A 26,815-nucleotide genomic window follows, 5' to 3' on the forward strand; every position below is an offset into this window, starting at 1 on the left:
CTTGCATTAGAAAAAAAGGCATCCATTCCTCAAGATATTTTTTTCTTCCATCTGTTAAAAAATTGGCTTAACGTATTGCTTTTTAAAAGCAAGATGTTTTAATGCCTTTGCCCAAAAATCATTATTGTAAGTATACACATCTACTTTGTCTCTACTATAAACAGTGCCCTGCTCAGAGATGTCACCTTTGTGTGCATGCACTGCTGGAGGCAGAGATCCTGGCAGGTCCAACTCTGGCCTAGGGGTTGGGCAGCAGAACCAATGTTTCTTCTTTCAGGGAGAGAAGAAACCTGATTTGGGAGTAGGGTGGTGACAGGCCTATGCTCCACCCCCCCCCATACATCTCATTTTCTTCTTGTACCAAAGCCTGTCTGTGTGCCCCAGCGGTCTACGGCTAAAGACACCTGTAGGCTACGCCGAGAGAATGATCAGATTATGTCCAACATGGAGCAATGGGCAAAAGAGCAGAAGTACGTAAGGAATTATAAAGTAAGGCAGGGTTCCGAGGCCTGGGCTGGGCTGAGCTGAGAAACTGCACATGTCCAAAGAATAGTGTCACATACACACATGCACACACGTGCGCACGCGCGCGCGCGCACACACACACACACACACACACACACACACACACACTGCCCTCTAGGGAAATGAATTCAGTAATAGCCCACATTCAAGAGCTGGGAATAAGATGGAGGAACCTCAACTCTTCAGGCAGAATCAGAAAGATCTGCTAACTTAGAAACAGAGCAGCTCCAAGATAAAAGGGATGCTTTGCTGTAGGTCAGATTTCCTCTTCCCAACCTGGAATCTGGCTTCCCTGCCTGGATCCCTTGAACTCACCTGAGATCACAGTGATTTTGCATAGTAATTGAGAATGGAAGTTTCCCTCAATTGCCAGGTGCTAGTGAGGCTCTAGCTCTGGGTAGTGGGTAATGAGCTGGAGTCTAGGGCTCAGCAGACACCTTGCTGAGAACACCAGCCTCCCAGCCATCCAACTCGTGCTCTTCCTCATGGGGGTCTGGGAACTTTCTCTTATGGATTTTATTACAGGATCGCCAATGAGAAACTAGGAAACAAGCTCCGTGAGCAGGTCAAATATATTGCCAAGCTGACTGGTGAAAAGGAGTAAGTCATCCCACACCACCCAGGCTGCCGTTGGGCCCTAAGGAGAAGGGTCAGCCATGAGCCAGGGCTGGCTTTATCATTAAATACATACATCTGACCTCAGGAAAGGGCTGGGACTATGGAAAGATTCTGGGTCATGAATCTGCATTTATGTGACCTTGGGCACATCACTGCACCTCTTTGGGCCTTCCCTCACCAACAATACAGAAAGGGGTTACTAGTCTCTATGCCCCTTCCCACTGTCACCTGCTGTGATTCTCAGGGGACAAAAATGCTAAGAAGGAAACAGGAACTGAAAGGCAGGGTAGAGGCTAAGCTGCTGTAACAAAGAGACCTCCAAATGAAGGAACATACAACATGGAAGGACCATCCCTAGGAGAACAGTCCAGGTTGGTGGGGTTCCTCTGTCCTACATGGTCATTTGGGGACTTAAGTTCCTTCACCTTGTTCCATCCTCCCCTGTGGCCATGCTTCATCCTCACGGCCAAAGGTGGGTCAGCAGACTGTGGTGTGGGAAGAGTGTTGGAAGTTTGGGAACAGAGATGAAAGTACGGATGTCTAAAACCAAGATTTCAGAGATGGTATAGTCACAGATAATGACAAGCTCTAGAGCAGTGGCTCCCAACCCTTTGGCAGGAAACACTTAGAAAATAATCACATTTGTTTGGCACAGTGGAAGAATTTGGGATGAGTTGTTTGTGACAAAGTTGACCAACCAGTGGCTGCCCCAAGAGCTGAGGGTGTCCACATCTCAGCACACCTAGAACCCACTCATCAGCCCCAGGTGGAAAGCTCTGTTTTGAGCTGTGACCATAGGATGGTGGCTGAGTTTAAGAAGAGGACAAGATCATTGGAATATAGAAGTCAAGGGACTGAGGGGCTTGGAGAGGCTGTACAGGATGTTGAAGGCATTGGGAATGCTGACAGGAGTGGGCCAGAGAGAGTGGCAGAGAGCCAGGGAATGAGGGCATGGTGAGGACCCCACCTCCAGGCCCAGTGGCATATGGAGTGTGGCGATGACACAAGGAGCTCCAGGGGTGTCTTCAACACTCCCAGGTTTATAGAGAGCAAGAGGGCAAAACACGGGCCCAGCGAAGTTCGGAATGAATTCTTTGATTTCCCTCTAGAAAAGACCATGAAATTTTTCACTGGGACAAAAGCATTTTCTGAAAGGGATTAGCTGAAAGAGAAACTGTAAAAATCTGAAGGTAACAGAGCATTTCAGGCTTTTTCTTTTGATGTGCCAAGTTCCAGGAAGTTGTTTCACAAAGAACTCATTCCTGAGTTTGGACCTATTTGAAGAAAAGCCATCTTTTAGTAATAATAATGATGATAATAATGACACAAATAATATTTAGCTGTTACATGTGTGAAGCACTGTTCTAAGTGCTTTATATGTATTAATTTATTTAATCTTTATAAGAACTCATGAGTTCAGTACCATTAAATTCCCCATTTATGGATAAATAAAGAGAGGAACCCAGAGGCTACATAACTTGCCCGTGGCCTCAGGAAAAGTAAATGGCGGAACCAGAATTCAAACTTGGAAAGTCTGTTTCCAGAGCCCACAGCCACCCACTGCCCTCGACATTGGTTTGGAGAAATATGACCAGTTATGGAGCCACAGGAGATATGTTAAGTTCTTTCACCTCCCCTACATCACTGCTACTATTTCTTCATCCATAAGATGGGGACAAGTTACTTACCCAGCTCTCAACAGAGCTGGGATCCCCTGTGCTCTCAACCTTCCAGCAAAGGGAGGGGAAAGAACTTGGCTTTGGCATCAGAACTGGATGAGAGTGTTTCCCAGGCACAGCCGGGACAGCTCGGGCACATGGGATTGTTCATGACAGCCTTCCAGCTCTTCAAATCAAATTTCTATCTTTTGTCAAACTGGAGCTTTATATGAAGTGCAGAAGGCAGATCAGACTCAACTGTCCCCGTCTGACAGATATGAAAACAGGCCCTGAGCTGACATGACACAGTGGCTCAGAAGTACTGGTTTTGGGTCCACCCCGACCCTGGGCCTGGGCTTCTTCCAGGGGATACACATAGGCCTCCATTTCTATGGAGTATGAGAGCACCAGCTCTGAAAGGACTTGGCTATCCATGGCCCTCCTTCCTGTGGTGCCTTTATCTGCCCCTTCCAGTGGGAAACCAAGATACTGAAGCAGACCAAAGAACTCCTGTCCTTCCCTCTCCTTTCCTAGCCACCTCCACAATGTAATGGTCCATCTGCAGCAGGAAAACAAGAAACTGAAGACTGAGATAGAGGAGAAGAAGCTGAAAACCGGGCACCCAAGGCTATACACCAGAGCCCTAGGCCCAAGCAAGATGGAGCCCATACAGAAGGGAAAAGTATGTGCCACCTTGGGCTTTAGGGGGACGACCCAGGACGTGAACCAAAGAATGGACATCACCAAGTTTATCGGGGTACCCCACTGTTCAGGTATGTCTGCCATTTGTCTTTTGCTACTTATATGATGTCATCTTTCTTAGTCCCACGGTTCAAAAAAATAGCAACAGCCTGATATTATTTTTCAAGAAGAGATCACTGGATTGGGAATTCAAAGTAGGAACTGGGGGACAGACCTTCTGTTTAGCCACTCTGGACCACAGATCACTGTTTCCTCATATGTTGTGGGAAGAGGTGAGTGACGTACGGCTTGTTCTGATCTAAGACTCTTTGAGGATAGCCAAGTGCATCATATCTCAGACCTACCCCTTCCCCTGACCCAATCTCTTTTTGGAAGTGTGGGGACAAGAAGGGAACAGGTACAATAAACATCTTCCTCCTATAATGTGTTCTGAAAACCCCACAAGAGCACCCTGATCCCCTGTACAGCATGGATCCATAGCTACCTTTTCTGCCATCTATAGACCCCATGATACCCCAGAGGGAAGAAGTCACCCCACAACTGAGCTGCCTGGCCATGAGGAATCATCTCATTAATCTCTGCTTAAATCAAGACTGTCATTTCCTCCCTGTTCCCTCAGGTTCCTCATATTGCTAGAACCAGCACCTTGCCCTGGGTATCACTTCCACGTACGTTTTTCGGAGGACAGTGATTTTCCACCCCTCTCTCTTGACCTGGATCAGCTCTTACAGGAATGCGTCAAGGTCCCTGCCTATTTGTCAAGATGATAACATTTCATTGAGTTTTGTCCACTTTCTGCAGTGGAGTGAGCATTGGAACCATACTACCATCTCCAGACCCAAACTCTAAAATAAAGACATGAGCATAGCAGTCTCGTGAGCTCTTGGCGTCTTGCAGACATCTCTGCCCCCTGCAGCCCCCCACAACATGTTCATCCCTGTTTTCTCTGGATTCTAAAAGACATAGTCTCTTTCATATATACAGGAGAGCTATAATTCCCAAAGCAAGATTCTGGATTATCTGGATTCGTTTTTAAACCAGCAAGAGATAATTAGCTCCCCCTTTATTTTTTCCATCTATCTGGAATTTAAGAAAAAAAAAATCTTAAAAACCTCCAAAAGGAAAGTAATCCTGAGACCCAAAAGAAAGGAAATGAGTGATGCATTTTCCAAATGGAGGAGGGAAATAGCCATCTGCTTTCTTTCTGCCATATTACATTTCTCCTTTTAACAATTTTATTTTTCTCCCCAGCCAGCTCAATACAAGTAAAATTCCATTACAACAAACTCCAAGGACAGCTAAACTATTTTATTGTGGTAGGATTTTGTTAAACTGAATACATGTCTGGAATTTATATTCCTGGTCTGTAGGAAATTGAGAGAAATAGCTACTAAGGTAAAGTAAGAGAAAGAAATGAAAGAGTTTGTGTCTCAGGGTAGGGGGGCAGGAGAAGTGAAGAAACCCACTAGTTGGTAAGGATTCTTAAATATTCTTGCCTCCCTCCCCAGCCAGACAAAAGCTAAGAGATGTTATATAGCATGCCCCTGCCAGTACTTGGCAAGGGCAAATACTCAAAGTGCAGCATAGGGCAGGGGTGACGGGCATCTCTGATAGTCTCTGCTGTGACAGTTGTTGTCTGCTTTTTATGCTTATTTTTTTACTATGTACCCCCATCGGGTTTAGAGTAAGGATATATTTTCCAGAGGAAACAAAAAGTGAAGAACCTGGTACTAGTGAAATTATTTCCTGCTTCTAGTCTGTGACCCACTTATTCAAACAAAATTTCAATGTCATTAAAATCCCTAGTATAGTCTACTAAAAAAAAAAAGGCATTTTGTCTCTATATTTATGAAAAGGTATCATATATGTTGGCCAGAGACAATAATATCTGGATACCTTGAATGTGGTACATTTTTTCAAAGTTATTTTTCACTTCCTCTGGGGTGATTACACCAGAGCACAGCAAGTAGTGAGTTATGGGAAGCAACGGGGCAGCAGAGCTGGAAAAACACGGATATGTCACCCAGCCATCTGGCCTTGCAAGCCCAGCCAGGGAGGAGATCTGATGGGAGAGAGGGGTTGAACTTAGGGAAATGTAGTTTCTCTAAGGATAAGGTGAAGGGCAGGAAAGCTAACTATAATTCTTTAAGAAATAACCAAAGGGGTTTCTAAAAGGTAGTCTGAACAGCTGATAATAGAAACGGTCTCTGCATGATACAGTAGAGCTGGATTCATGTCATTATACATTTCCCAAACCCATGGAATATCTAACACCAAGATAAACCCTCACGGAAACTATGGGGTCTATGGGATAATGTGTCAATGTAGGTTCATCGAGTGTGAAAAATGAACCGCTCAGGTCGGACGTTGATAGTGGGGAGGCTGTGCTTGTGTTGGAGCAGAGGGTAAGTGGGAAATCTTGGTACTTCCCACTCAATTTCACTGCACACCTACAACTGCTCTAAGAAGTAACGAAAGAAAGGAAAGAAAAAAGAGTTACGAAGCCAGGACTCTTTAGCCAAGGGGATTGTCGGTAAAATAAATGCTTCAGCCACCCAGTGGGAAGATGTCACTCAGATTCTGATACCTGGGGCCCACAGAATCCTTTGCAGGAGATCCTCTTCTGCCCACCTGGAGTATCATTTCCTCCCCCAAGCTGAAGAAACCCAGAGCAGACATCAGCCACCGCAACCTGCCTCCCTAATAAAGGGAAGGAGGAGCTCTCTGCAACCACCATGGTGCCCCATAAGCACTTGGCTTCTGAGCCTTCTCTACACAGCCCAGCTGAGAAGGAAGCTTCCTGGCAATGACACTACCTGGCAAGCAAGCTCTAGGGTCCCTAGAATGAGCCCCATCTCAGCCTGAGACCCTCAACTGCTGACATCTTTAATGTGTCTAAAGTACCATTACCATCAACTAGGCATTTAAGGAGAGATGCATGTGACTGAGAGCAACAGGGGGCCCCATAAAAATGTCCAGTTCAGCAGCCTCTCTGTTCCCTCACACCAGGAAGCGCGAAAGCCGGTCTCCAGAACCCACTTCAGGGCTGTTGTCACAGACATGCTTTGTATCTCAGGGGGGTGGGGGTGTTCGGTTATTATCTGAGGAAGAGGTGGTAAGAATCAGATTATTAAAGCTGGAAGGAACTTTAAGGTGGATCTGAATGGAAAAGGTCCATAATTTAAAGAAAATGTGAGAGTCAGAGGTCCAGACAGACTCTTGTGAGGAATTCCCAACACCAAAACAGATTCGGGAAGCGCTGCTGGGGGGCAGGGATTCTCCCCCACACAGCCTGTGGCACCTGTATGTGTCAGGTGTCCTTGCCAGGTGTTCCTTGTTTTTATTTTTATTTTTTTTAAGATTTTATTTATTTATTTGACAGAGAGAAAGAGGGAGAGAGAGAGCACAAGCAGGGGGAGCAGGAGGCTCTCCTCTGAGCAGAGAACCCGATGTTGGGCTCGAACTCAGGACCCTGGGATCATGACCTGAGCCGAAGGCAGACGCTTAAACGACTGAGTCACACAGGTGGCTCTGTTCCTTGTTTTTAAAATGAGAAGGCTGGGTTGACCCATGGTTTTTATAACCTCTGGCTTCGTTTTTGTGACCTAGGGAACTTGAAGGTAAGTTCATGACCAAGGTCACAGCCTGTTTGTAACAAAGCTATATTCACTGGAACCTCAATTTTTGCCCTGTTCTGTTGCATCCCTAGCCCAAGTCTGTAACTAGATCACATACCCAGCTTACTTCTCTCCACAGAGCAGGTAGACACGTTCTGCTAGCCCTCCAACCCGGTGCCAAGATTAGAAGCCTTCCCAGACGAGAAGCCAGAAGCCCTCTCTTCACTCCAGAGCCATGAAAAGTCAGTTTCTACCTGAATTCCCAATAAAGGCAGTTAGAGGTAAAAAGAATGGAAGCAGAGGTGGTAGCTGGTGCTGGCTGGCAAAGCCAGGCTTCCAAACTCATCCATAAAACTGACTTAAATTTTAAATTCACATCCCAGGAATAAAGTGAGGAAGGAAACAGAAGTAATAGTCAGCAGCATGACCCAAGAGGCTGGAGCTGAGCTCTGCTGGCCTGGGATCGATGTGCTTCTGAGCTCCCAGCCAAGCCCATCGGTGATTCAGCCCCAACACAGAACCTTGCAACCAGCACACCTGGCAGAAGGCCCACCCCCAACACGGCATCATAAAACAAGGGCTGTGGGTGATGCAAAGGGCCAAATACCCAAAAAGCCACCTCAGCAGATATAAGCTGCTTAACAAGAGAAAAGACTAGATGATCCAACAAGGATCATCTTTTATGTGAAAATCAATAAGCAATATTTTATACTATTTTTGCCAATACGTCACCCTTTCACATGCAGAGTAGAAACTTCTGCCATTCTGAGCAATACAGCAGCCAACACACCACCGGGGAAGGGCAGAGGGTGCGCGGCTGCTCACCTCCTTCCCACTTGGCCATTTGGCCAGCCTTGCCCTGCCCCCCAGCCTGGGGAAGAGCAAGGCACCCTCCGAGTTTGGTCTGCCCAGGGCCCCAGGCCATTATCCCTCCCTGCCAGCTATGTCCCACCCTGCCAACCCTCCTCAGAGAGGCGCTACCTGGAGAACAGAAATAGGCGAGCTGTTTTAGAAGGATCCACCCAAGGAAAGTCAAGTTGGAGTTCTGCCCATTTTCTTATTACGTGATGAGGGCAGTGAGGGAAAAAGGAACAGTCTGAAATGCAATAACATTTTACAAACAATAAATTTATTTCCAAATCCTGAATTATAACCAAATTACAATTCCCTCTAGCTCTATTTTGCTGCTTTACACAGAATTTAAAAAAACCATAGTCACGGCCAAGTCATTTATACACCAAGCATCCCAGGAATGGTTTATTTGGATACAATGGGTCCGGCCCCCTCTCACGGCCCTGACAGCTCTCAGCTGCCCCGCACCCCTGGCCTGCACTGAGGAGCTCCTCCTCCCTCTGTTGCTGAGCTAGCTCCTGCAGGAGCTTCCCCCAGGGGCCATGATGTACACAGATGAAAGCGCAGAGATGAAAGGGTTTTGTGGCAGGCCCCGGGTGCTCTAGCCACAGGGCTCAGGACTTAATACGTGGCTGCATCCTCTGCAGGGAAAGCTTCAGCTCAGAGCCCAAAGCGGGCTGGTGTGCGGCGAGGGGTCATGGGTTCCCCTTGCTCCTTCCGGCCTGGAGTGTAGATCTTTGTAGACCTGGAGACACAGAAGGAGGGATGAGGAATCACGCTGCTGCTCACTCCAACCAGGATGTACATGAGGACGTGGAACCCGAGGCCTTGCTGCTATTCTAACTGGTGCGTGAGCAGGCTTTGGGCCTGAAGGGTCTTCTCCCCCAACACATTCCCAACCCCACTGCCATCCTCATTTGTAATGAGGAGCAGAATAAAATATCACCTCATTCTGATATCCACCAAGGATGGTTGGGAGGTAGATTTTTTAACAATCCCTTTCATACCTATTAAGTGAGCTATGGAGGTAGCCTTCCAGCCACCTCACCAGGCTGCCACTCCACCTGTCTAATAAAGAATCTAGCTGGCCTTTGTCCCCAGGTCCTGACAGGCGAGAATTCTACCAATGAACCACCCATGCACCTGTCCCCAGGTCCTGGGAGGTAATCTCTAAACCCTTGGGATTTCCCAAGGGACTGAATGTCTCTGTTACTCCCGGTGGGCCCTCAGACCACATCTGATAATTTCTCCTAACAAGATGATTCAGGATGAGGGCTGTACTTTGAGCCTTGTGGTCAGCCCAGCCTCTGCGGAAAGAAGGAGGCTAGAGAGGTGAGTCAATCACATAGATGCTTACTCAACCATTCATGCCCATGAATGAAACCCCAATAAAACTCTGGACATCGAAGCTCTGGACTGAGGCTTCCCTGGCTGGCAATGCTCTGTGCACACTATCACGCACCAACATGCCAGGAGGGTAATGCAGCCCTGAGGACAACGGATGCTTCGTATGTGGGACCATCGCAGACCTCACTCTGTGTCTCTCCCTTGGGCTGGTTCTGATTTGTAGGCTTCAGCTATAATAAAATTGTAATCGTAAATAAGAGTACTTTCCTGAGTTCTGTGAGTTACTCTAGCAAATTATCGAATGTGGGGGAGTCCATGGGGATCCCCAAATTTGTAGCAAATTGGTCAGAAGTGAGAGTGACCTTTGGCAACCCCTCAACTTGCAGCTGGTGTCTGACATGAAGGCAGTCTTGTGGAGAACTGTGCCCTTCACCTGTGAAGTCTGACCTAACTTCGGGCACCAGCAGAGACACAGAAGCCCAAGACTCCAAGGCTCCCCTCCCATCCGCACCATGATTTCCAAGTCCTCGCTTGTCAGTGAAGCTGGAACTTCTCCAGACCACCGCAGGCCTAGTACAACGTGACAGTGACCAGGCAGATGTATCACCACCCGTGACGGTGCATCTGGAACCCCTCCCATGCCTCCATGTGGGACTGGTCAATTTCTGTCCCCATTCAGCCCTACGCTCAACTTCTCTTAGATCGCGACCCTGCGTCGGGAGCTGCTTGGTCTCTCGGGCTGGTCCCCAGAGCCTCCCACGGACAGGCTCCATCCCAGCCGGGGTCCCGAGGCCGAAGCTCACCTGACACTGCCGAGGGGGCTGCGCTTTTCCTGCTCCTGCCGCCGGGCTCGCAGCTGCTCCTCAGCCAGCGCCATCTCCTCCTCCATGGCAGAGGCTTCCTCTTTGGCCCGTCGGCGGTTCTCCTAGAAAAGAGGGAGACGTATCGGGGAGCCTGGTGAGGAAGGTGAGGAAGCCTCATAAGCCAGGTGCTCTGTTCTCTGGGCCAGCTCCCAGAGCCGGGGCCACATGGCTCCCTGCCCCAACACCAAGGCAGCCTTGTCTTTTGAGGCCAAAGCCTGTTCTCCTCGAGTCAAGACAGACACTGCACGATTCAGTCCAAACCCTGTCACATCTCCGCACTCCACTCAATTCAGTAAGCACTTTCACTCTCTTACCAAGGGCACAGTGATGCCAGGAGGTACAGGACACTGGGAAGACATGACCACGTGGCTGGGAAGAACACACATAAGGAAGATGTGTGCAGGCCCAGCGCAGACAGTACTGACAAGAGCCCTGCCACCTTCTGGAGCCCTACATCCTAGCTCTAGGCAGTGGCCGTCCACGGACAGTGAGACCGTGAGGAGATGGAGTAGAGGCTAGAGAACTTCTACTGGAGGGATCGGGCAGAACCACTGACCAGTCTCAGCATCCTTTCCAAAAGTGGGACCACCAGACCTTACCTTCCTGACAGCATCTAAAAGGATGTTCACAACACCACATGCATTTATGCATCTTCGCCCAAAACAGCTAAACCTGAATCCCATCAGGCCTTGAGATTAATTATGAGTTTGTAGAAATAACATGGGATAGAGGCACAAGTTAAACGCCATCACAAAAAAGCAATCGGCCAAATACAGAATGTGAACATTCTACAAGTGACCTGGTTTCTCCGATAAATCAATACCATAATAAAGAATGGGGGCAGAACATTTTCTAGAATGAAAGACTTAACACATATAACTAACTGTAATATTTGGATCCTAATCCAAGCAGATCAATCATAAAAAGTTATCTTTGGCATAAAAGGAGAAATATGAATAAGGACTGGAGACTTAGATAACATTAAGGATTAATTCCGTTAAGCAACAATGGCATAAACATTACATTTTGAAAACAAGTAAGTCCTTTTTGAGATGCTTACTCAAGCTTTTACTGGTGAAATAATGTGTCTGAAATATGCTTTAAAATTTTTCCAGGAAAGAAAAAAGTGTGTGGAGGAGGGTAGGAAAAAGCCAAACCAGATTGACCAATGTTGATCATTATGGAGAGCAGGTGACGAATTCATGATGGCTCCCTATACTGTTTTTTACACTTTTATGAATATTTGCACTTTCCAATAATAAGGTTTTTTGTTTTCATTTTTTTTTAAAGGACAAGGTGGCTCAGTTGGTTAAGCGCCCAACTCTTGATTTCAGCTCAGGTCATGGTCTCAGGGTCATGGGATCAAGTCCCGCATCAGGCTCTGTGCTCTCTCTCCCTCTCTTTAAATAAGTAAATAAAATCTTTATTAAAAAAAAAAAAAGAACGCTAGGCAGACCAAGCAACCGGAGCAGACAGGGGAAATCTAACAGACCAACCTGGCTTGACCACAGCTTTTGTGTTTGAGAGAGAAGTTAAGAGGGTAGTGGTCAGATGCTGACATGTCTTCAATAGCAGGCTGAGGGGACAATGGGTCCACAAGCAAGCAGAACCTCCATGGCAAGTGCAGGATCCTTACCTGCCGAGACTTTCCTGCCTGTTTCACACTGTAGAACATGGGGCCCAGCTCCGCCAGCCACTCTCCATCCACAGCGGTCACACACTGCATGTACTCCTGCAGGCAGAAGGATCACAAAGTGGTGGTCACAGAAGGTCCAATGCTTTGGGCTGTCCTTCCCACAGCAGTTCCACAATCAGGACCCATGTGGGAAGGGCCCAACCCCCAGCCCTCTGAGGCTGAAAAAGGCAGACATAAGCCCCAGACACTGCAATTTTCATCCTTTCTCCCATTCAAATTCCTCCTCCATGCTTGAAAAGATGCCCCCTAGAATCCAAGAGAAAAGGCCTAGCCCCTCAGAAGGCCCTTCTAATGACACCAAGAGGGGTTGCTTATCCGAGGCAGGAAACGGAACAATCCCGCTGGTGCAGCTGAGGCCACTGTCTACTAAAGGTTAATTCTACGTAAGCTTCCCCCAAACCCAGCTGAAAACCAATCTCAACTCCCCTCAAAGCAACATATGTGGCCTCTCCCGAGCTCAAAGCTCATACCGGAAAGCAATGAAGGGTTGCAAAGGCCTGGCCCAGCAAGATAGGCCTATGTCATGCCAGCTCTGTTGGAAAAGACTCACCTTGGTGGTCATGACCAGCTCATGATACACTATGTAGTCTGGGGTGTAGCCCATTCCAAAGAGGGAGCTGGTGGGGTGCAGGTGGCAGGGCATTCCTGTCCGGATATTCACATACTCCCCAATTCCCTAGGGAAGAGACAAAACTGGTAGCCCCACATCAAGAAATCGCCGCTCACGTGGGCAGCCACTCCATCCCTTGTCTTGACACAGGCCTTGGTGGGGAAAGCCCAGATCTGCAGGGCTTTTGAGAAAGAACTTTGCCCTGAAACAATTATCAGACCAGGAAGTGGCCTCAACCGGGCTCCTTTGGGCTCACCTTGAGCTTGGCTGCCTGGTGGAAATAGGCGGCACAGATACACTTCCGGACGATGTCCCAGTCAGTGCCACACGAGGCCAGGCTCATCCGCTGCTGTACCATGATGTCCTTGAGCTGAGCCCGCACCTCCCGGACCTAGAGCAAGACCCGGGGCAGAGAAGGATGGCGCCCGCCTCTTCCTCCCTACCACCCCTCGCCCCAACAGCCTGCTCATCGGGCTACTGCCCTTACCTTCCGCATGGCCTTGGCATGGATAAAATGATCGTTACACCAGATGGTGGAGTAATTATTATTTTTCCACTGCAGGTAGACATTCAGGTAGGTCAAATGATCACTCTCAGGGACAGCAAACTTCTCCCGGATCTGATCGCTTTCCTCCTCTCGGCCCTGGGAAGGAAAAAGGACCTTTACTCTGAGCACAGGGAGTCCAGGCCCGCTGACAAGACCCTGCGCTTGCCTGCACACGCAACTTCAAACGCACTGATGTGTTACCTGGACAACACAGGGAAAGTAACATAGCTTATGACAAAATATTTATTCTAAAATGGGAGGGCTCTGACACAACTGTCCTAGAAGATAACAAACGCTCCTGCCAATTTCCAAATCACTGAGAACCCCTGATCTCGCCCAGCTTTCCCTCGCCCCAGCCTGTGTACCGGAAGACAGCAAGATTACTCTTTGGCCTCCTGTCCCTCCACCCCACGTTAACGATACAGAAAGAAACCGGTCCCCTCCAGTCCCTCCTCAAGCCCCGTCACCGAGGGGCCGCCGCTGGGGCAGGAGGAGCGTGGCCGCCGCGCGCCCACCTTGGGCCGGTAGAAGATGGCCGGCACGGAGAGCATGGACACGATGAGCAGGATCTCCGAGCTGCAGCCCATGTCGCAGGACACGATCAGCATCTTGGACAGCGCCGGGTCCAGCGGGAACTCCACCATCAGCCGCCCCGTCGAGGTCAGACCGCCTGGGAGAGGAGCAAATCCGGACATTGAGGCGACACAGTGAGGTCAAGAGAGAGCGAACCCCATGTCTCTCCCGGCCGCTGGGGCGCGCGCACCGGTATTGTCCAGGGCCCCTAGGATCCAGAGCTGATACATGGAATTGAGCATGTTGTCCTCGGGCGGCGGGTCCATGAAGTGGAACTGCAGCAGGTCCTGCACGCCGAGGGACTTGAGCAGCAGCACCACGTTGGCCAGGTTGGTCCTCTGGATCTCAGGCACTGTGGTGGTCAGGAGCTCGTTCTTGTAGGCGCTCTGGGTATAGAGCCTGCCGGGGAGAGCACCGGGCCCTGCTGAGTCTCCGACAGGCCTGGCGCCTGCACGGGCATCCCCACGGTGGAGGAGCCACGCCGTCCCAACTCTCCTGGCACCTCGAAGCAAAGTGCTGTGCTCCGGTGCGGGCGCCTGCCACGCGGGGCTGCCAGAAACCTGAAGCCGCTCAGAGCTCACAGCTGCCTGCCAAGGCCGCTGCTGATGAGAAGACCAACACGTGGCAGTCCTGCCACCACTGCCCAGCCTCAGGGATCCTGGGGCCGGCATCCCTGTGTGGGCTCACAGTCCAGTGCCCGCCACCCCAGCTCTACACTCTGCCATCCCAGCACCGCCCCAGAAAGCCGGCTAGCACAGGGCTCCTACCTGAAACACTGACCTGGGCCCGTCCTGCCAGCGCGCCCCGACCTCTGGTTGGCATTGGCCTGGCTGATGGGGTAGATCTGCAGAGCATCCATGCCAATCCTGGGGTTGAAGACCTTGGAGGGGACAGAAAAGAGCTGATGAAGGAGAGAGCAAGGGGCAACAGGGAGGCAGCCCTGAGACAAAGAGAGACAAGCCCAGGCTGCTACACATCACAGAGCATAGTGTTCTAGCAATGTAGGCAGCCGTCCTTTTGAAGCTGGGAACCTTAAGAAATCTCCCCCACAAATATCAGCTCTGTGATCTCTATTGAGTTATTAAATCATCTACTTCGTGGCGTTATCACAAGGATTAAATCAGTCAAGTGCATGGCAAAATCAGCACTCAAATGTTAGCCTCCGAAATAGCACCAGCACTTCTGAGTCCATCCCCCCATGAAGGGCTGACGACCCGGGGCCTGCCCTCCCACCGACTGAGTTACTGTGGGTGATGGCCCATGGCCCCAGTGCCCATGTCTTCCTTTACCTTTAATTTGCAATAACCAGAGTCAATAACAAACATGATGCCGTCCACAGTCAGAGACGTCTCAGCAATGTTGGTGGCAACGATACACTTCCGAACGCCATCTGGAGCCTAGTGCCGGGCAGGATGTACAGGGGGGCAGGCTGTAGGCCCACAGGTAGGAAAGACTCCACAGGGAAAAAAGCACCCCCACCCTTGCCAAAAAGTAACACTCTCTCTCTCTTGTCCTCCCTGGGGAGAATCCAGGGAGACCCAAGGGTGGGGACCCAGGACAGACTTTCTTGGTGTCACACCTTCTGGAAGATTTTAGCCTGGAGGTCAGACGGCAGCTGGGAGTAGATGGGCAGCACGGCCAAGGCAGGTGCATTCTCCAGTTCCTCCAGATGTTCCACAATCTGGTCTGAGGTCACCTGAGGGCAGAGAGAGGAGCCATGAGACACCAGAGCCCCTCACAGGCAGGACACTACCCATTCATCACAGTCATGACCAAGTCACACACCTCAATGTCCTCTTGGCCAGGCATGAAGATAAGGATGTCCCCAGGGGCCCCTGACAGGTGCACCTGTAAGGACTGCTTCACTGCGGCCTCCACGTAGTCCTCCTGTGGGGTCTGCAACACCAACCAGGGTCACGGTCAGAGGAAAGTTATCAAGGGAAATGCCGGCCGGCACCCCTCTGGGAACCAGTGGCCAGTCGCTGGTGTGGGGCTAGAGGGGGTGGACGTTCAGGGCTACAGATGGGCCTGCCTGCCCTCCCTGGGCCCTGCACTTCTGCTCTAATAAAAGTAAACCTCCCCCAGGGTACAGCCCTTTATCTCTGAGCCCTAGAGGTGCAGGTTGCACCATCTGCCCCATGGTACCGACAAAACTTTCCCAAATCAGTACCCTAACCGTTGCCCTCCAGATGGGTTCTCATCAGAGGTCAGGATCAGTTCAAAAAAGGAGGCCTCAGTACCTTGCTGAAGAGAATGTCAACAGGGAAGGTACGACCAGGGATGTGGAAGATGGGAACATTCCCAAAAAAGGCAGCAAATTTCTCTGCATCCATAGTGGCTGACGTGACAATGAGCTTCAGGTCTGAACGCCGAGCCACCACCTAAGAGAAGAGGTCAGTCTGAGGCTTCCCCAGAGATTTGGAACCCTTGGCACCCGCCCCCCACTCTCACCAACATTACTCCCAAATGAAACAGGCTGAAGCTGATGGAGCAGCACATTAGACTCTTAAGAATGCTGAAGACTGAAGCCAGGGAGCCAGAGCCAAGAGAACCATGATTCACTCAGCTGAGCAAGAACAGAGTGAACTACAACACCAGGTCTGAACCTGACAGCCTGGAGGCCTCAAGGGACACTCTGGCCTGTCAGAGACCCCCCTCAGCCTCCCAGGCGAGAGCCCAGCCCGCCTGGAGCACCTGGGTCACTAACTACAACAGTGCGCTGCTCAAAGCCCCAGGGGTGCAGACGGACTGTACCCCACAGCCCTTATTCACCTCCCGGAGCAGCCCAAAGAGCACATCAGTGTTGAGGGAGCGCTCATGGGCCTCGTCCATGATGATGGCACTGTAGTGATCCAGGTCCGCTTCCCGGAGCGACTCCCGGAGCAGGATCCCGTCCGTCATGTATTTGATCAAGGTGTTTTCTGACGTGCAGTCTTCAAAGCGGATGGCATAACCCACCTGAAGGTCAGAGAGAAAGGGCTCAGAAGCCCTGGGCCCCAGCTCGCTGCTGGCACACCCCGTGCTGGGTCCAGGCCTTAGCAGATCAGCTCAGATGGATGGAAGCCGCACGGCTCAGCGTGCACGCCCACTCACCTCCTCACCGAGGTTTCCCCCCATTTCTTCACTGACTCTCTTGGCCACAGACATGGCAGCCACACGCCGAGGCTGGGTGCACCCGATCATCCCGTAGTCCGTGTAACCATCTTCATGCAAGTACTGTGTCAGCTGAGTGGTCTTACCACTCCCTGTCTCTCCAACCACGATCACAATGCTGTTATCTCTACAAGGGAGAGAACACGAAGCGCAAGGCGGGCTGAGTGGAAGTCACCTGTGAGCCTCCAACAAGACAGGGCCACCTCCTATGCCCACATCTGGCTAGGCGAGGAGCACGCCTGCTTAGAAAGGTGGGCTTCCTTAGGAAAACAGCCCAGAACCAAGACATCTTCTAGAAAGTCTCAAAGACGACAGGGTTTAAAGAAGTGAACTCTAACAAAACAATGCTGTTTTGCCTGCTTCAGGCAAAGTAGCCCAGGGCACCTGTGTCACATAAGAAAAAATTCTCTGTCTTCTCCATCAGATGCAGTGCCCCAAAGCAAAAGAGCTACTGAGTCAACACAAGGGACAAAGGGGAACCTGATTCCCTTGTGGTCCTCCCAGGCCCCAGGAAGGGATTACCTAATGATAGTCAGTAGTTCTTGCTGCACAGCAAAGATGGGCAGGTACTGCCGCTGCTCCAGAATAGACTTCTTTTTGGCAAATTCACTGCTGGCTTCGCTCTTTTTCTTCATGTGATCTGCAAACTTCTGCTCTGTCCTGAGAACACAGAGCAGCCTAAACACCCTGCACAATTTCCCACGTTGTTCTTCCTGACGGGGTCCCTGCCCTTCTTCTGACACCCAAGAACAAGAACCACCACAACAAGATGCAAGAAATCTCTGAGACCCCAGTGCAGCCAGGTAATCTGAGATGATCCTCATCTCCTCTGGCCTCAGGAACTGGCGCTGCCGTCTGAGCAGCCATCATCCACAACATAGCCAGCACCCTCAGGTCAGACAGGGGTCAGTATGACTCACAGGAGTTCAGATTAGCAAACGGGCCAAATCTCGGCCCTAAAGAAGAGCTGAAAGGCCCTAAAGAGGAGCTGAAATCACCGGGTCGTGATCTTGTACAGAATACAGGGGTGGGGTGGGGGGGGTTTGATTTCTGCATGAAGCGTGAAGGGCTAAAAGGAGGCGGCGAGGCTGCAGAGTCCTGACCAGGCTCAGACCTCTACCCTCTGCTCTGGGCAAGATGGCATAGTCTGAACAGCTTCATTTTCAAAGAATTATAAGAACAAACACACCCATTGAGTATTAACCAACAGTTTCTACTGGAAGCATGCAAATATCTGACACATGCACATAGGCCTAGACTCAGAAGTACTACGTGAGTCTCCCCAGACTGCACAGCAAATAGGGAGTGGTTCCATGCTGCCGAAGGCCACATCTCCGCCACCCGGCCTCCCCACGAGAGACTTGTCCCCTGCAGGCCCACCCCATGCTCTGCGAGCGGTATTTCTAGTTTCACCATCACTCCTGGTCAGCTAAGAGTCAATGCCTAAGGGACTACATTAATTACAAGCTAACAAAGGCTGACTGGTAGTACTGACTCCTCATTTGGGTCATTTCTCACAGGGGTACAGAGAACTATTCACTTGGATGCCGGTTCGACAAGACTTTAGAATGTTCAGAGGATGAGACTGGCGAGGGACATTTGAGTCCAGCCATCTACCCAAGGTGGGAACCCCAATAAGCAGCTCTCTACCATCTGCTTAAATATCTCTATGAACAGGGACGTCACTCTCTGATAGGACAATCCTTTCTCTTTCCAAACCACTGTTAAAAATAGCTCCTCCTTCCATTAAACTGAAACCTAAGGGGGCAAAGCCCACCTTCTAATACTGGACATCTGAAATACACTTACGTAGAGCAGCCGGGCTCCAAAGCTCCACTACCCAGGTCTAATCATCACGCCACCATTTATTAGCTGGGTGACCTCAAACCAGCTACTTAACCTCCCTGAGCCTCATGCTCTGCACACGGGACATGGAAAGGAGAGCACCTACCCCATGGGACTGTCGTGAGACCTCAGGGAGCGAGTATGTGGGAGGTGTTTAATGCCGGCAGGGAGAGGCTGTCCCTACAACAGTAGCAGTGATGGCAGGAGGAATAATATCTAGGAAAAACTGAAGACGGTAGGAGAGAAAGACCAGGAGGAAGGGACCAGAAGGGACCAGAAGACCCAAAGCGACATGACTTTCCTATTCACAAACCACAGATTCTATCTGTTCGCCAGCAAGTGTCCTGGAGGGCCCCAGTCTTTGGAGACAGCCTGGTTGCTGACCAAGACTCCTACCTATAGTCCACTTTACCGTCTTCTGTCAGAGCTTTATCTGGCTCTTCCTCTTTTTTGACACCCATGATATCTCCTAGCTTGGTTCCAGCCAGCTCCCAATGTTTGTGTTGAGCCTGAAAAAAATTAAAAAACGTAAGTCGGCTCCATCGTGTAACACGACTGCGGTCAATGGAAAATCAATCCCACTTGACAAGACGCTTCAATCCAGCAGGTGGTAAATTCCCACAAGGCAGCAGTGGCACTGAGCCTGCTTCCCCATTTCAACCGCAAGCTCCCCAAGCATCAGGCCCTGCGGTTGTCTTCAGTAAGGCCCTGGTGGAGAAACACAATGCCCTCCTCCAACAGCTCTTTCTTGCTCTGTGAGTGCCCTCAAACTTCCAAAAGGAACCCTATCTATGAGATCTAACACAATTTCTAAAAAGAAAAAAGAAAGACCCCCCCCAAAAAAAAACCACAAAAGAGACTCCCTAACCCCAAATGACAAGAAACCAACCTTTTTGCGTTCCTTCTGCTCCCTGTGCTTCCGCACTGTTTGACTGCCTTTCCGAGCAATAATGGCCAGGTCTGAAGTGGCATCCTTGACTGGAATCACGGGCTCTGGCTGCAGAAGGTTGAGCAAAAAGAGAAGTTCCCCACTAATGGTTAAACTCAACAGGAAGGTCCACTTCATAGCAGCCCCAGTAAATGGAACACACTGCTGCCCTATCAGGCGGGAGGCCTTTTTTCCCCCTCTTTTTCCTTTGTTCACTTCAGTTCCATCTGAGCTGGCTTCTCTCAGGCCCCGGGGGCCTCACCTGCTTGGTGAAGACAATGCGCCCGTCAAGAAAGGGAGGAACCAGGTTATGCACCATGAGGTGCACCTTGGCCGCGCTGTCCTCCTCGAAGTCCTCGTCCACCTCCAGCCGATGGACCACCCCACTGGTGAGCATGCGGTTGGTCTCCCAGCGCTCATTATCCTGTGACAACACAACAGGAGGCACACTCAGACTGCAACCAAAAGGCATCCTGAAAGGTCACCAGGCAAGTCCACCCATCAAGTCCTGACAGAAGGGCCAGGGGGCACCAGAGAGGTGTCCCGGGCCTCTGTACCCTGCAGCTCCTTAGAAAGCAGAGTCCCTGATCCCAAATCACCTGCAGTATTTTTTCCAAGGCGCAGCCCTTGATATCTAAGTCAGAAACTCTATACGGACAGACACATGGCGAGTGTCCCCAGCCCCACTCAGAGACACAAAGAACACACAGCCAGCACCCACCCTATCACTTCCCATCCACGGCAGCCCTCAAGGAAGGACTGCAAAAGAAAGAAGTTAGGAGTTGGGAGTTTATCTGAAGCTGCAGAAAGGTTCCACGCCCACCCCTCTCTGCCTCCAGAGGTACAGCGACAGCCGGGACGGCAGCGACGGGGAGGCGAGCTGTGCTACCACCGCGCGCCCCCGACTCCGGCTGAGTCGGCTCCGACCACTGAGGGCAGCCCACCTCGTTGATCTGCCTCCGCTGAGCCGAAATGCGCTTCTGCTTCTGTTTATGCAGGTGCTGCTCCCGCCTTCTCACGTAATCCTCCGAGGAGTAGGCCAGGGGATTATGGAACTCATCATACCCCTCGTCCATCATGTACCAATCCCGGTCCGCTTGCTGCAGCAGAGGGGACAAAGCAGTGAGAACGAGGGACAGATGGAGCTTACGAGGACAAGGCCAGAGAAGAGATGTCTGCTAAGTCACTGCTGCGATGACAGGGACGGGGAAGGGCCACCCTGCTGGAAGGGGAGCCTTCTAGAGAACTGCGGGGACTGACTCGTGACGGCACTTCTTACGTCTACCACACGGTGGCACCAGCATTTAACTAAAAAGTTAGGTCAGCCCTGCATCCAGTGAGAAGTGTCACCACGGAGCCCGTGCCTCCGTAAAGATTCCAGGGCTTCGGGACTGAATGGGGCTTAGCTCCCAAGACTGCCCTGTGTTACCCTCTGTCATCAAAGTCCACTTCCACTGACGCGTCACTCTGCCCACTCGCCTACAGAGGGCCACCACCCCTCGTTCAGCCCCTCAAAGATGTCAAGCTTTTACCCTCTGGTCATCCTCCCATTGCTGCCGTTCCTCTTCCGTGTCAAAAGAAATTCCCTCTTCGCCATCCTCGCGTCTTCCTGAAGGAGAACACGTAGCAGGTCAGTCCCAACGACCCCAGCTTATCCCCAGCGGCCACCAACAGCCCTGCAGAGCTGCACCGCTCCAGAGTACAGCTTTGCTCGGCCTCAGCGGGACGAGCCATCCTGCTTTCCTGCACCCTCCTCCCTCCCTGCCTTACCTCGGCCCCTGGACAGACGCGGCGTGGACCCCAGGTGTCTTCTGTCATCGGCCCACTCGTTGTATTTGTAGGACGGGGTTGGCAGAGGTGTGTCATCTGAATACCTGCTCCTCAAAGACCTGGGCAACAGTATAACCAGCATCACTGCGTAGTCACTAAGCTGGGATGTGTTCCCCAGCTGCCATCTGCTCTCCCAGCCCAGATCCCTTTGCCCTCCTCACGTCCACCCTGTGCCAGCCACCCAGGGAAACCGGGCTGCTCTGCCCAGGACGTCACCTATCCCGATCGCGGCTGGACTGTCGATGGCTCCGCTCAGAATCCCGATAGGAAGGCGTTGGGGAGGGCGATTCCCACTGCGAGCGCCTTGAGGAGCCATAGCCACTGTCCTCTTCCTCCCAGGTAGACCTTGAAGGGGTCGCCGCGTCTGGGGCCACAAAGAACACAACCACGGGAAACATCTAACCTAACCAGGACACGGCTCTAGAGCTATCAGCCAAAAGTCAATTCCCCACATTTCTTTTTGTTTTTTTTAAGATTTTATTTATTTATTTGACAGAGACACAGAGAGAGAGGGAACACGAGCAGGGGGAGTGGGAGAGGGAGCAGGGAGCCCGATGCGGGGCTCGATCCCAGGACCCTGGGACCATGACCTGAGCCGAAGGCAGACGCTTAACGACTAAGCCACCCAGGCGCCCCTAATTATGACCATTTTAAAGGCTAAGAAAATTAAAGCTCATAAATGACTGAACCAAAAATAACATTTCCTTTGTCTTAATTCCAAAACCTTTGTTTTATTTTATTTTTTTAAAGATTTTATTTATTTGACAGAGAGAGAGACACAGCGAGAGAGGGAACACAAGCAGGGGGAGTGGGAGAGGGAGAAGCAGGCTTCCCGCGGAGCAGGGAGCCCAATGCGGGGCTCGATCCCAGGACCCTGGGATCATGACCTGAGCCGAAGGCAGACGCTTAACGACTGAACCACCCAGGCGCCCCCCAGATTTCTTTATAAAGTATAAGCTTTGTATCTATTTGTAACACCTAACTATTTGTAACAGATTTAACATGGTTTGGACAGTTTTTAAAGATACCTGGATTTTAATGGTCCAGTTTTCATGGGTTTATAACATTTTTCTTTTTTTTTTTTAAGTGTGTTTATAACATTTGAAGGAACAGCCAATTTCTCTCAGCAAACATACTACTCTTGGATATAAATAATTATTTTTAATAAATCCTCTTCCCCAGCTCCCTATTCTTTCCTGCCATTTGGCAAAGTGGCCATTCAGCCAACCAGCCTATCAGCTTAAAGGAGCAGATCCATCTCGACAGGTCCAGGGCCTCCCCACCTGACTCAGAACCAAGTATTCCAAGAAGTTCATGGTGGAATCAGCAATTCTGACTCTGCCCACAGCAAATCAACTGAGGACGGGATTCGCTCACCCCACCTTTTATACAAAACTCGATCCCCCACAAGTCACCATAAGTGACAGCTCAGTCTACCTTTAGGTCGGTGTCTCGGGCTCTCCGGTTCATTTCTTCTACTGCGCTCTGACCCTCCATCTCGCTCGGATCTGCTGCTGTGTCTGCTTCTATCCCGCTCATCTGTCAAGAGCCACACACAGAGCTCAGGATGTATGTGTCCCATCCTAACTTCCACCCGTCTTCACCCTAGAGAAAGGACAGGCCTCCCCCACTCACTCACAGGTGCAACCTGCACTGCTCTAATGCGATCCATGGGCTCCTGAAACTCACATATCCCCATTCTTTCAAGGGGAAAAAATAGTTACTGGCTAGAAAGTTTCAAACTCACAGTAACAGTTATTTTCCTGCAAGAATTCAAAAAACAATAGTTATAAGTCTACAGTGAATAGCCGTTTAATAGTTACAAGTCTATAAACTATAAAACTTACAACCACACTGAGCAAAGCCAGCGTTGGATTTTATGTCTAGCTTTGCTCCCCAGCACTGTCCTTTCTCTTTCACCAAAACTGCTGTATATTCTGGTTTCTTACACAAATTACCCGTTATCACCTTTACCACCAATTGTAATAAAACGAGGACCACACACTCAAGCAAAGCAGCTTTGTTGCAAGTAACAGTTCTTAAGCTGCCTGCTATTCCCAATCCTGACACAATCAAAACCAACAGGGCTCCCTAATTATTGTGCATTAGAAAAACTCCTGCAATAGGAAAGAGGCTGACGTGTTAATTCAAATGTTCAACTGGCTATAGGAACTACGCCGACCGGTTACCTCTGTCTCTCTTGCGGTCACAGTCTCGATCCCTTGATCTCTCTTTCTTCCGATCCTTTTCTTCTTTGGACGAGGCATAGACACCATGTTCCCGCCGCTCCCGCTCTCTCTGCCGACTGCGTTCCCAGAACTCTTCACTCACACCACCAGGATGGGACGGAGTCTCTACCCGAGCAGATCGATAATGTCTGAAACAGGGAGGGCAACTAGTAAAAGGCCCTTTCTATAGGGGAAAACCCTCGCCCCCAGACCTCTGGCTGGCTGACCTGTCCTTCTGCACTTTACCTCCCCACAGGCTTACTTATGGCAACAACCCAAAACACTTCTAACCCCCACCCTCTCTTTAGTCGCCTTTGACTGTTCCCCACCAATTTGAAGAAAACACCAATTCCTATCTACCTTAGATACTACAGGATCATAATAAAATCACCAAGGTCTACAGATGCAACAAGAAAACGGAAATAAACATGAGATGTTATTTTCTGGCCGCCGTTCTCGTTCCCTTTGCGTCAACCCACCCTAACGCCTTTACCTGTCCTTTCGGCTATGTCGGCCCGCTTGGTCACTGCCCTCCTCCTCGGCGTCCCTCTGGTCGTCCCTGCTCTCCTCCCAGTCCTTGTAGGAGGAGATTCTGGACTTCTTCTTGTCCTCCCCATCGTCCTTCTCCTCTCGCTCTCTTCGCTTCAGGGAAGCTAACAAGTCCAGCCCCAGCAAGGAAGGGCGGGGGGCAGGGGCCTTGAAGACGTGCTGCTCACTGGCTGCACTTTTGGTCTTGCAAATAAGACCGCCAACCTGAGAATCCAGATCAGTGCCTTCCAATCGATGGATGGAGGCATCCTCGCTGGTGTCCTCCATGACAGACTCTGGGATGTCTGGGGAAGGGAGACCACCCATTTGGTACTGGAGGTAAGAGAAGGTTCAACTCTGCTATGACCCAGGATAACTGTAGTTAGAAGTATATTCAGGGGGCTAACCTCCCCATCAAGACCAGGCTTTGTTTAGCTACCTCTTACCAAGACCTTTCCATCAAGTCAATGACAACCTCAAAAGATCCCGACTCCCACCCCAACACACATCAGAAATAGACACACACACACTCGCACACGCACACACTCGCACACCCACCAAACACCAGGATCCAAGAGGGTATCATCCAGGCAAGAACAGACCTCACTAAGGGGCACTTGCTAGAACATCAAAGCATCTAGAAAGGGACTGTAGGGGAAACACCACTAGATTTTAAGTCAGAATCCTCAACTAGAATGCAAGCTTTTGACATTTTCTACTTGTATGATTGTAAGCAAAAAAATTAATGTTTGGTTAGGCATAATTTCTATATCTGTAAAACAGAAATACCTTTTGCCCTATCTAATCCATGGAGTTATTGTGAGAATCAAACACAAGAGTGTATGTGAAAGCCCTCTGTAAGTATATAGTGTTACATAAAGGTGTTACATTATTTTACTTGCTGTGCTCCTATATACCAATGGGGCTCAACATTTTCTACCTGAGTTGTTCTACTTCTCCCTCCCTTTAAACTACAGGTACAGTAGAGTAGGCAGATTGGGGTAGAAGGCTACCATCCATGTGATCCTTACATTAATGGCTTTATTGGGACCAGTTGTGGTTGTAGAAAAGAATTACCTCACAGCAGATGAAATCTGTTTAATGACAATCCACGTTCACCAAAAATATTGATGAGAAACACTAGGTTTCATTATGAAATGGTGTTCCTGAAAGTATTAAGGTGACTGTAAGATTTTCTGGCACTCAACTTGTAACAAATTCCTCTTTACCTCCCATTATATACCATTCACTTATAAACATACACTGATTTCTGCATGCTTGGATAATTCCCCTTTCAACAAGTCAGTGAAGCAAAGGAACTGTCAAGGTGCAGGGTACCACCGGAATCCAGAATGTTTTGTCCAGCTCTAACTAACATGCACGGCTCTATAGAGAAATAACGCCAAACATACTGGACACATAATACGAACATAGACACAAGAGTTGCATTTTGAAAAATGCCATCAGGCAGAAGAGAAAAGGGAGAGCTGCATATTGGTGACATCTGTGTGCATGTGAGGAAATCTAAATAAGAAGGTAAACACATATGTGTTCTGGTCAGCAGTAGTCTGAACTATAAAATATACTCCTATAATGTGAAAAAGACAACCTTGTCTGTCTTGCTGTTGCTGTACCCAGTGCCAAGCAAAATAAACGTTTGAGGAATGGATGAATGAATTTAAACTGATGAATGGAGAATGGGAAGCCAAACATTTCTAGAGACAGCAAAGGAACAGACCAACAACCCAGGGTAAGGCATCTGACAAGAGTTAATTAGCTGCTGAGAACAAATAAGGCGTTAAGGGGCTGGATTCCGGAGAATGATAAATGACAAAGAAGCCACATAGGATAAAAAAAAAATTAGAAAAACTAGATTTACTCATTCAACAATTTTTCATCGACTGCCTTCTGTGAGCCAGTTGCTGTTTTGGGCAAGAGGAATAGAACAGAGAACAAAACAGACAAAAATCCTCGGCTTCTAGTAGAGATCACCTAGTAAAGATACCACTATGACGGAGAAAAGGAAGACACAGGATCCCTACTTGGGCTCAGCCTCTGCCTGGGAGGGGACTAATGCAGAAGCCTGAAGAAGGGTGCAGGGTGACCCCTGGACAGCATCCTTGCACCTCCGTGAGGCCGCGCCAGACAGCCGGATCTGACCAGATCAAGGAGAAAGGATGGGGAAGGCCTGAGCGGCGCAGCATCCCTAAGGTGAGAAAGGCAAGTTGGGTGACAGGGAAGAGACTTTGCAAACCCGGGCAGGAACCTGAGCGAAGGACCGATATCCCCCGCCTGGAGCTGCCATGATTGGCGAAGGGCAGGTCAGGAAGGAAGAAGGCACACTCACCTCACCAAGCCCGACTCTCGGGACCTTCTGCCCCAGATTCTGGGGCGCCGGCACCACCACCCCTCACTCAGACCGCCTTAGAGAGCCAGACATAAACCTTAAACGCGGCCATTATTGTCCCATAATACCTTGCGCGATCCCCTCTATCTGTCCAAAGATACCATCGAGTGCAGCCCGGAAAACGCCGATTCCCCGCTCCGAGTGTGGGACAAAAAGCGACCAAGCACTCAAGGCTAGAGTGTCCTCCTCTGGGACTCGGCTCAGACACACTTCACTTCCGAGTCTCGTCGCGACCAATCACAGTTAGTCTGAAAGGCGGGAGGAAAGGGAGGGTGAGGGGAGGAGATC

General features: G+C 50.0%; 2 protein-coding genes across 5 annotated transcripts in view; one reads left to right on the forward strand and one right to left on the reverse strand.

The window, feature by feature from the left end:
* The window catches only part of PMFBP1 (polyamine modulated factor 1 binding protein 1), a 46,803-nt gene extending 39,682 nt beyond the window's left edge, over positions 1-7,121 (forward strand). The window contains exons 17-21 of the mRNA XM_088026911.1: positions 367-470; positions 1,051-1,125; positions 3,336-3,574; positions 5,832-5,908; positions 7,113-7,121. Coding sequence (XP_087883037.1) covers positions 367-470; positions 1,051-1,125; positions 3,336-3,574; positions 5,832-5,908; positions 7,113-7,121 — 504 coding nt within the window. The remainder of the gene's footprint in view (positions 1-366; positions 471-1,050; positions 1,126-3,335; positions 3,575-5,831; positions 5,909-7,112) is intronic.
* Positions 7,122-8,232: 1,111 nt separating this feature from the next.
* Positions 8,233-26,721, reverse strand: DHX38 (DEAH-box helicase 38). 4 transcript variants are annotated; one of them, XM_028095387.2, is made up of 28 exons: positions 26,596-26,721; positions 25,198-25,286; positions 24,086-24,425; positions 23,554-23,741; positions 22,802-22,903; positions 21,581-21,728; positions 21,305-21,423; positions 21,067-21,143; positions 20,479-20,634; positions 19,797-19,958; positions 19,496-19,603; positions 19,003-19,115; positions 17,284-17,421; positions 16,702-16,888; positions 16,381-16,566; positions 15,849-15,989; positions 15,394-15,504; positions 15,188-15,304; positions 14,898-15,005; positions 14,376-14,488; positions 13,799-14,007; positions 13,551-13,705; positions 12,976-13,131; positions 12,745-12,879; positions 12,429-12,554; positions 11,819-11,914; positions 10,123-10,244; positions 8,233-8,717 (listed from the first exon to the last, which is right to left on the reverse strand). In XM_028095387.2, exons 3-28 carry the CDS (start codon positions 24,406-24,408, stop codon positions 8,633-8,635), a joined length of 3,681 nt encoding a protein of 1,226 aa, XP_027951188.1. In that variant the 5' UTR covers positions 24,409-24,425; positions 25,198-25,286; positions 26,596-26,721; the 3' UTR covers positions 8,233-8,632. The 4 variants fall into 4 exon arrangements, with proteins under 4 accessions (XP_027951188.1, XP_027951179.1, XP_027951198.1 ...); XM_028095378.2 differs by lacking the exon at positions 26,596-26,721 and adding an exon at positions 26,468-26,586; XM_028095397.2 differs by lacking the exon at positions 25,198-25,286.
* Positions 26,722-26,815: the final 94 nt, after the last annotated feature.

The sequence above is a fragment of the Eumetopias jubatus genome, unplaced genomic scaffold (genome assembly GCF_037043125.1).
Source record: "Eumetopias jubatus isolate StellerSeaLion01/CBP00866 unplaced genomic scaffold, mEumJub1_p1.0 scaffold_10, whole genome shotgun sequence".
NCBI lineage: Eukaryota > Metazoa > Chordata > Mammalia > Carnivora > Otariidae > Eumetopias > Eumetopias jubatus.

Bases quoted from the DNA above. Each gene is read 5' to 3' on its own strand.
- DHX38 (XM_028095397.2), bottom strand. From the start codon at position 24,408: ATGGAGGACACCAGCGAGGATGCCTCCATCCATCGATTGGAAGGCACT. The intron at 16,567-16,701 runs GTGAGTGGGCGT...TCTGACCTTCAG, and splicing joins GGGGAAACCTCGGTGAGGAG to GTGGGTTATGCCATCCGCTT. The intron at 15,305-15,393 runs GTGTGTGACTTG...CTCTGCCCTCAG, and splicing joins CTGGCCAAGAGGACATTGAG to GTGACCTCAGACCAGATTGT.